This window comes from Danio aesculapii, chromosome 25, assembly GCF_903798145.1.
Source record: "Danio aesculapii chromosome 25, fDanAes4.1, whole genome shotgun sequence".
Lineage (NCBI taxonomy): Eukaryota > Metazoa > Chordata > Actinopteri > Cypriniformes > Danionidae > Danio > Danio aesculapii.
The window spans coordinates 15,145,085-15,155,290 of NC_079459.1; the positions used below are offsets into that span (position 1 = coordinate 15,145,085).

The window sequence follows — 10,206 nt, forward strand, 5'->3', positions numbered from 1 at the left end:
CCGTAGCCTTCGTTTAAAAAATTAAATGCAGCCATACGTACGTCTGGCTACATAATTTGCGGTCTCCAGAAATGTATATATGACTACGTTTTCAGAATGAGCCTATGTTGGTCCAAGTTCTATTCATACTACTCACATTCATACTGTATAGAACATACTTTTCTAACAGTCGAGTAGTTTTTTTTTTATTCAAATGCAGTACCTTCTGAGAAGTAGGTGATTTCGGACGCAGCCAATCTGTCTGCAATGTGGAATGTTAATTAGCGCTACTGAAGCACTGTTCAGCAATCAAATTTAAGGACAGAAACAAAATGTTCTCTAATTATAATTAAAAGGGTGTTTTCAAGTTCTTTTAGTTGTATAAGTTTGAAGATTATCTCATCCTATAATTGATTAATTACTTAATTTTGCCAGAAAAAAGTGGATCTGATTTAATTATTAGCAATATAATTAGCTACTTAGCTTTTAAATGAGTTTTAGCTTAGCAAGCTAATTTCAGAACAGCTCCCCACTGTTCTTGTGCTTACTTTATTTGATAAAAATGAGTGCTATTAGTGCCGGTTATTTTGCAAATATCTCTTAATAACCAGTTTCTCAATGATCTGCTTCAGTATTCTCTTGAGGGAACGCCTTTATAGGGGCCAAAGGCTCAGGTAATAAAAGTCCAAAGTTAGCATTACTGCTCTCTAGCTTCTCAGCTACTTGGAGAGTCTTTTCCACCCTTTGCATCTGAAGAGCTGTTTTAATGAATCCCATCCAAGCTCTTAAAACGTTAAAGAAGCAACTTCAAGAATTCCCCACCCCACGAGGGCTCTTGAACAGTGAGTGCCTTCAGAGCCATCCACTGTCTCATAAGCACTTTAAAAGATGGGGCTTCTTAGAAATACAAGATTTTTAAGCATAAGGAATTTTAAAAGAATGCTAACACCACCTCCTCACATGCACAATAAAACATGGGTTGTTTTGTCACACATGACAAAAAAATAAATATAGTTATTATTGTCATTGTTTAAAATGCAGCAAATGGTTAAAAATGTATTTGTTTTCCATGGACCTCTCGTTATAAAAAACTGTTGTTGTAATTTTTTTTTTTACATTTTTGTAAAATTCATTCATTCATTTTTCTTTGGGTTAGTCCCTTATTTATCAGGGGTCACCACAGTGGAATTAGCAGCTAACTATTGTAGCATATGTTTTTCACAGCGGATGCCCTAGTATTGGGAAACACCCATACACACTCACATTCACACAGGCACTCACATGGGCAATTTTGTTTACCCAATTTACCTATAATTGTCACGATCACCAGCGATCCACTCCTGACAGATCGCTGGTGAACTACATATGTATTGTTTAGGAACTACAAATCCCATCAGGCCATGTCACACACACCAGTTGCTGATAACGGCTAATAAGACACACACAGCTGAGACTTGTGATCACTGATCATTCAAACTATTTATACACTACGCATACACCAGTTTAGCATGGAGTCTTTGTTGATGTACGTTTGCATTTCTTTGTTTTGCCTGTTTGTTTTTGACCTTAACCTTGTTTATTGTTTGATCCTGTTTGCCGCCTATTTCAAACTTATGTCAACCTATTTTAACCTTATTCAAAACCTTATGGTTTTTTGACAATGTTTTTGGATTGCCCTTTTTGGATCCTCGTCTCTGTTATTCCTTGCTTTGATCCCCGCAGGTGACATAGTGAATGTGTTTAGACTGTGGGGGAAGACAGGAGGACCTCGAGGAAACCCACGTGGACACGGGAAGAATATGCAAACACTACTCAGAAATGTCAACTGGTCCAGCTGGGACTCGAACCAACAACATTCTTGCTGTGAGGCGACAGTGCTAACCACTAAGCCACCGTGCCACCTTAAATTACAACTTTTCAATTAAAAAGAAAATCATAAAACCATTAATAAATACCAAGTGGCTATCTTGGCAAATGACAATATTTTTTACATGTACTGTATTTCGAAAAAACATTTATATATACTTGATATATAAACTTGATATACTTGATATGATTTTTTGCTGAAAACCATGTCCTCTGGTGTGAAATTAATGATTATTTTAAATCAGGCAGTTCCACCTAAAACTTTACTTAGTTAAAGGTCCTCATTCAAGATGTGATTAAAGCACCCTGTGATTGGTAAAGTCTAGACATCTGCAGCCGGACGTTAACAAGGATTATTGATATTGTAAAAAATACAATTACTGTACAGCAATAATTACTGTTTTTTACATTACTGTGAGGGTCGGGTTTAGAGTTAGAGTAGTGTAAGGCAGTGTTTCTCAACCACGTTCCTGGAGGACCACCAGCTCTGCAAATTTTCCATGTCTCCTAAACCATACACACCTGATACTTATTATTAGTTCTTAAGCAGAGACTGAAAGAGCTCTAATGGGTGTGACAGACAAAGGAGACGTCCAAAACATGCAGTGTTGGTGGTCCTCCAGGAACGTGGTTGAGAAACACTGGTGTAAGAAATGTGTTGTTGTTTTTTCCCCATTGCGCTCAACGAAGAAACAGATAATAAAGAGAGGGTCAGGGATAGAATGTTGTGGCGCAGTGGGTAGAGCTGTTGCCTCACATCAAGTAGGTCACTGGTTCGACTCCAAAGACATGGGCTTAGGTGATTTGGGTAGGCTAAATTGTTCGTAGTGTATGTGTGTGAATAATAGTGTATGAGTGTTTCCCTGTGATTTGCAGCTGGAAGGGCATCCGCTATGTAAAAAATATGCTGGATAAGTTGTCCGTTCATTCCGCTGTAGCAACCCCTGATTAATACAGGAACTAAACCGAGAAGAAAATGAATAAATTGACTCAAAAGTCCACATGACAAGGAGTGTAATTTTATGACTTTAAATTTAACAATGCTGTTTCTTAAACACGGTCAGGGGTATAATATTGACTCCAGATAATTATACTTAGATGTACTCAACAAATGACCAGGTCACTAGAAGGGGAGGTTAGGACATTGACTATCCTGATAGTTCAGAACCTCTGATTTTTGCTGTACAATTACAAATAATGTGAGGCTAGTTGAGAGAGGGAGAAGCCTGATCAACTACCTCTACTCTCTCAACTAGCAGGCTTTAGCCAGCACCCAAATTTTGACTATAAAGGCGAGAACTTCTTGCAATAACATTGTAAGCTTAGCCGTGGGACAAGCGCACATCGTCCGGCATTCTCGGGCTTATGTGTTGGTTCCAATATGACTGCAACAGGCTCCCCAGTCTTTGGTGAGGAAGATGATGGCACATATCTGAGGTTGTAAATAATTACAAAATAAATTTAAAATCTTCTTGCTTGACATTGTATTATTCATTCCTAATGTGTCTTCTATCCACTTGGTTGATTTCTTGTAATAAGCCTTTTATGCTGTTTTATTACTCATTATTGAATATGGTTTATGAATATCGTGATTATTATTAATATAACTGATATCAGCTGTATGTACCAGCAATAAACAGTTGTATTGCTTGATTGATATGGTGTACAGACCTTTTATTGGTACCTTCACTTGTCAATTAGCACCACACTTGTCTCACTTGAGTAAAAATATGAACTAAAACTAAACTTTAAAATAAATACTAAAACTAAACTGCTGAAACTTTTTGGGGTATGCTGAAACATTTTAGACACTAATAATTTGGGCAAACATAGCTCATTGGGAAAATGTGACCAGGCATACATCTCTGACAGTATAATGGCTGTATTTTGTATGTAAAATGAATGCAACGGTGCAGTACCACTGACAACACACCACCATATGATTTTTCCAGCATGATTGGTTTGCTCGATAGCTAACTGCAAACGTTGCCAAACTTGAGAGGTGGAGCAGAGAGGGGTTCAAATCCGGCAAAGGTTGCAGAATCCAGGTAGAACAAAATCCCAAATAAAGAACAATGTAATACCATGGTAAAAGCATGTGGCCCTGATTGCGTTACTGTAGTTTGATATTGAAAAAAACACTATCAATTGGGTTTAAAGAAGGATGTGGGTGGGTCAGATGATATCAAAGTGATATTATGCACAACAACAAACTGACTGGTCTCTCTCACAGACGTGTGCCAGAAGGACATTGAGATCGACATTAATGTACAAAGCAGCCTGTGGTGGATTTATGAAAAACAGCACATATGAGAAAACATCCCTCAGTAACGAAGTTGAGATTGTTTGAAAATGTACACAGCGGCCTTTGTGAAAGCATAAAGTGTGTGTATTGCATATTTCTCTGTTCTGAAAAATTTAGCCCTGGGCACATATTTCCAATGAGCTTGGGTTGAATAAAATAAAATGTCATGGGTAATTTAATAAATAATAAGAATAATACTCTGTATAATTACTGTTTTTACATTGCTGTGAGGATTGGCTTTAGGGTTGGGATAGGTTTAGACGTTAAGAAAATACAATTAATGGGTACTTGAAAAAAATATATAAACAAATCTTCATTTCTGGCCATAGCAACAACCCCTGTGATTCCCATGGCATGCACCTGCTCAGTTTTTGTCTCAGATTTTTCATATATTTTTGGAATCACCACAAAATAGTTATGTTTTGTTGTCCTTTGGTGTGACACCCCATTTTATTGAAAATGTAATAGATAATTTTTTTCTTCAAAATCTCATATAAAATAAAGAATTAATAATAACTCCTTACATTTATAAAGCACTTTCTGGACACTCAAAGCGCTTTACACATTTTTGGGTAGAATCTCCTCATATCCCACCAGTATGCAGCATCAACCTGGATGACACAATGGCTGCCATAGTGCACCAGACCGCATACCACACACCAGCTGATTGGTGGAGAGGAGAGTGACGAAGCCAATTATGATATGAGGATGGTTAGGAGGCTATGTTGGACAGGATGATCAATGGGCAAATTTGGCCAGGATGCCAGGGTTAAACCCTTACTCTTCCTGGGACGTCCTGGTATTTTTAATGACCACAAACACTCAGGACTTCGGTTTAACGTCTTAATCGAAAAGACAGCACTCACTGAGTAGTATAGAGTCCCCATCAATATACTGGGGCATTAGGACCCACACAGCATGCAGTTTAAGCGCCCCCTGCTGGTCTCACTAACAGCACTTCCGACAGCAACCTAGCTTTCCCATGTGGTCTCCCATCCAGGTACTGATCGGGGCGCAGCCCTGCTTAGCTTCGGTGGGTGACCATGTGAGAGAAAATAAATAACACTATATAAAGATATGTGTTCAACAATGAAGATAATTCAATCTCACACTATTTGTATATTATTAATAGTTGTTTTTCTTCATTTTTGCTATGTATGTCATGCCATAGAATGTATTTAAGGTACAGTTAAGTAAAAAGGTTTTTAAAAATCAAAAAAATAATTGATAAAATTAGTGACCTCTTATATTTTCTCAAACATCAGGCTTCAAACTACATACATATATCTTTTTTTTCTTCACAAAAGGTGTTTTACCAAAAAAAAAAAAAAAAAATTTTTACAGCCTATTTATCTACTATGTCTGGACGTTATGGAGAAAGTATAGAAAATATACAAATAATAAATGGCTGCTTCTATGCAAGTGCTCTTCATATGTGCTCTGCATAAGGAGTTTGTAGGTCAAGAGCCACCCGCACTCTGCTGGTCATCAAAGACATTGCATAAGTTGATTTTCAAAAGCCAGAGAACAGCACAGGTGGATTAAAAGGAGTATGGCGTGTCAGCTCTGGAATAACAACTTCTTAAAGTCTCATTATTTTGTATTCTTGTGTTCTGACTCAGCACACCACTCAATATACATTACTTTTTTTTCCAATTCTGAGTGCCATTTTTGATTCAGCTCGTTTGTGCGCTATGTCTGCTGGTTAGAAAGCAGATTTTTTTATTGAAAGATTTTTTTTATTGTATGCACTAAACAGATGGCCTGTCTCCAAGCTTATTGTGAGTTATGGACTCTAGTGTATTCTAGCTTAAAAAAAGATAAACAACAGCACAAACGCATGGGGGAAAAAGACTGTTGCTGCTACTAATGAAATGATTTTGCTATCTTAGGACCCACTTTAGAAGTCCTAAAATCTGTTGTGGGGGTAAAATGATGTGTGAATGCTGTCTCCGCAGAGCAATCAATAATGATTTCCATTTGCTGGTCTGTCTGAGAAAGAACTAAAGATTTTAATGTACTCCAGTCAATATGCAACGGGAAACTCAGACAAGAATACAGTCCTTCTGAAAGCTACAATGGGCTCTGGCCGTCTGCTCCAGAAACGCTACATCCCCTAATAAAACTGATTAAGGGGTTTTGCCCATTTGCTGAAAGGCCACAGGGGAGGAAGTGTCTGTTTTTGCTGTGTCCTCTAACTAAATGCAATGCAATAGATGCAATCGATAGGACAACACAGCGCTAATGAAGACTCAGGCATTGGGACAGCCACAGCACAGCGGGGCCTGACTCTTGAGTCCCCAAACACCAGGCCAGTAATCTAGTCATATAGAGGAGCTGAGCTTGATTAACTTAAACGCAGTAAATACATGGACAACTCTCTCTCTCTCTTTCTTTATTTCTTTCTTTCTTTCTCTAACATTCTTGTATTGCTAAGTCAGGGAAAATCTGGCTGTCTAACTGTTTTTTTTTTCATGATCAATTACCTACTCTATCTATCTATCTATCTATCTATCTATCTATCTATCTATCTATCTATCTATCTATCTGTCTGTCCGTCCATCCATCTTTCTGTCTGTCTGTCTGTCTGTCTGTCTATCTATCTATCTATCTATCTGTCTGTCTGTCTGTCTATCTGTCTGTCTGTCTGTCTGTCTGTCTGTCTGTCTGTCTGTCTATCTATCTATCTATCTATCTATCTATCTATCTATCTATCTGTCTGTCTGTCTGTCTGTCTGTCTGTCTGTCTGTCTGTCAAACCAACATAAATCATATGAACATTTTAATATTACTATTATTATATCATAATTATATTAGTAAAAATAATTTAAAAACTCAATAAATATATATTTACACAGATTTACACAAGTAAATATATAGACTCAATGAGGGGCTAAAAATCTGTGTATTTTTGCACACGCAGATTCCGTGTAGGCAAGTTATGAATTGTGAGATTGTGTTTGTCTGTCTGTCTGTCATCTGTCTGTGCAAAAGAAATGCAAAATATTTATCTATCTATCTATCTATCTATCTATCTATCTATCTATCTATCTATCTATCTATCTATCTATCTGCGCTTGAAATAAAATGGCCTCAAATTCTCGTTTCACATCGAACTTCTTACATAGCCTCATCACCAACCCATAATTGCTGCTGAACTCACAATTACATTATTGACGACCAGTTCTGGGATTGTGGGAATAAATGAAAGCTCTGTACGGCGGAGGAGCGGCGCACTTACCGCAGTACAGGACCAGCAGAGTGCTCAACAGCAGCACAAGCCAGAAAGTTGAGGACATCGTCAGCCACGCATCCCTCCTTCTGCTCCTCTTTCTAAAGGGCGAAGCCATCAAAGTCAGTCTCAATTCTCCAGTCAAATTAGCCTCCAATCAGGCGCTTATAGCCAGCAGCTATTCACGCTTCGGCTTTCGTTTCAAAGTTGCCATGAAGAAACGAGAGAGAAGCGGTGAGACCGTATCCGTCAGGAGAGCTGAGTGAGACTGCAAATGAAGAAGAGGATCCTCCGTTTGAGATGCTGCTAGTGATGCGTTTGAGAATATTTAAGGTAAAACATAAAGGGTGGGGGGAAATGCTTAACAAAGACACTAACAGACCAACTGAGACTTAAACGAGTTATACAATTTAAAAAAGAACCATCTAACATTTAGCGAGAGAGAAGAAACGCTGCTGCCGTTTCGTCTGACGCCTGTAGAAAAGTGCTTGATAACTCAAGTGTTTTTCATTCTGAGGAGAGAATCGATTGTTGTGCTTACTTGGGGCTTATTTTTTCCATAAAGTCAAATTAGATGATGCTTTCCTGAACGTAAAGTTTAGCTTATAACAATTTGTAAGTCAGCTATGTTTGCTTGGACATTACAGTATTAGTGAAACGAGATTTTTTTTAACAAATTAAAATTAAAAATAAAAATAAACAAATTACAGAAAAAATCTAGCTAATACATTAGAAATATTTGCTAAATATATTTAGTAAATGTAGGCACAACTAAAATATTTTGAAAAGAATTTAAAATTTGATTCCAATGTGCTCCTTTTTAAAAAAATAATAATAATTTTCAGTGTCAAATACAAAATTTTTTCCAATAATACAAGCTAATATTCCTATAAAATTATAAGTGGCTAACTATGGTTAATTTCTTTTATTTTTGCTGTTTGTACTGTAATTTGTTGACAGATCTTGTCATTGTGACACTGAAAGGAATAGACAGCACTGAGGAAAAAAAGCATAAAGAAAAATAAAAACACAAGTAGAAATGTGAACACAGGACAACCACTTTTGAGATACAGTTGAAATCAGAATCATTAAACCCCTTTGAAATTTTTGTCCTTTTTTAAATATTTCCCAAATTATGTTTAACAGAGCAAGGAAATTTCACAGTATGTCTGATAATATTTTTTCTTCTGGAGAAAGTGTTTTTTGTTTTATTTTGGCTAGAATAAAAGCATTTTTAATATAGCCCCTTTAAGCTATGTATTTTTTTTCCTACTGAATAAACCATGGTTATACAATAAGTTGCCTAATTACCCTAACATGCCTAGTTTACCTAATTAACCTAGTTAAGCCTTTAAATGTCACTTTAAGCTGTATACTTTAGAAATGTCCTGAAAAATATCTAGTCAAATATTATTTACTGTAATCATGGAAAAGATCAAATAAATCAGTTATTAGAAATGAGTTATTAAAACTATTATGTTTAGAAATGTGTTGAAAAAAATCTTCTCACTGTTAAACAGAAATTGGGGGAAAATAAGCAGGGGGGGGGCAAATAATTCAGTGGGTTCAGTTTTTCTCAGTGGCTTTGGTGCATTTCTCACAACACAGTTTATATTTGCACAACAGTTAATGCATTTCTCAAAGTGTGGTTTATTTATAAACTAATTTCGAGAGGATCACGTGTTTATGATCAACACGGCTGGCTCCTCATTAGCTACGTAATCTGACCCATTAGATGATTACGGAAGCATTATAAATAACCAGAGTTTTTCACTCCAGTTATCTTCGTCTTGAAGCTCCCCCCCCCCCCTTCCACCCCTACTTCCTCGCCCTTTTTCCGACAGGGTGACACGGTGGCCCAGTGGCTAGCACTGTTGCCTCACAGCAAGAACACCACTGGTCCAACCTCCTATCGGGCTGGTTGGTGTTTCTGTGCGGAGTTTACATGTTCTCCCCGTGTTTGCGTGGGTTTCCTCCGGGTCCCCCGGTTTCCTCCCACCGTCCAAAAACATAAACAATAGCCAATCGACTAAACCAAATTATCACCGAAAACAACACTAGTTTACACTTCTCACGCGGTGAAAGGCAGCGGAGTCCTCGAGACCTACCTGAGCTCGAACTCCGCTCTCGCCCTTCTAACGGGAGGGAGCCCCGGGCTCGAGGATATTACGAGCTCAGGGCTCTCTCCCGGGACAGCATGCCAAATACGCTTTATTGATTATCAGCTAAGTGTGAACTCTTGAAACAATAAGTACAAACTGCAAAAGTTGATAACCTGCAAAAGTGCCTCACTTGCTCAAAATGGATAGCTCATTCCTCAAAAGCAAATATTCATGTCAATGAAAGTGTCAGTGTCATCAAGATGAAAAGTCCTGACACCATTGTTTATGAACAAGATAGTTATAGAGTATGACTCTGTCTTATTTTTTTATTATGACAGTTTACCCTGTAATTTTTTTCCAATGCAAAAAAAAGTCAGATTTTGGTGAAAATGCTCAAGACAGCACTATATACTATTTGCACAGCCATTTGAAAACTACAGTAAAGTTAGACATCACTGAATTTAGTGAGGTATCTGAGTACAAGACACTAAATATATATGTTTCACATTTTTACTGCATATATGCTCTTTGCAATTCTAATATATTCACAGCACTGTGCAAAAGAATAAATACACCCTTATTTACAACAAACATAAACTTCCTTTGGGTAAAGCTGTGCACAACTGTAAACAATATTGCAGTACATATTGAAACTTAACCTACAATGTACATAGCTCTGTAAATCATTTATAAAATTGTTCAATTTAGAAGACATTTTCAGG

General features: G+C 37.3%; 1 protein-coding gene across 1 annotated transcript in view; it reads right to left on the minus strand.

Moving 5' to 3' along the window:
• tafa5b (TAFA chemokine like family member 5b) overlaps window positions 1-7,651 on the minus strand; it is a 109,231-nt gene extending 101,580 nt beyond the window's left edge. The window contains exon 1 of the mRNA XM_056451319.1: window positions 7,392-7,651. Within this exon, the coding sequence (XP_056307294.1) occupies window positions 7,392-7,500 (109 nt within the window). The 5' untranslated portion in view covers window positions 7,501-7,651. The remainder of the gene's footprint in view (window positions 1-7,391) is intronic.
• Between the last annotated feature and the right edge of the window lie 2,555 nt (window positions 7,652-10,206).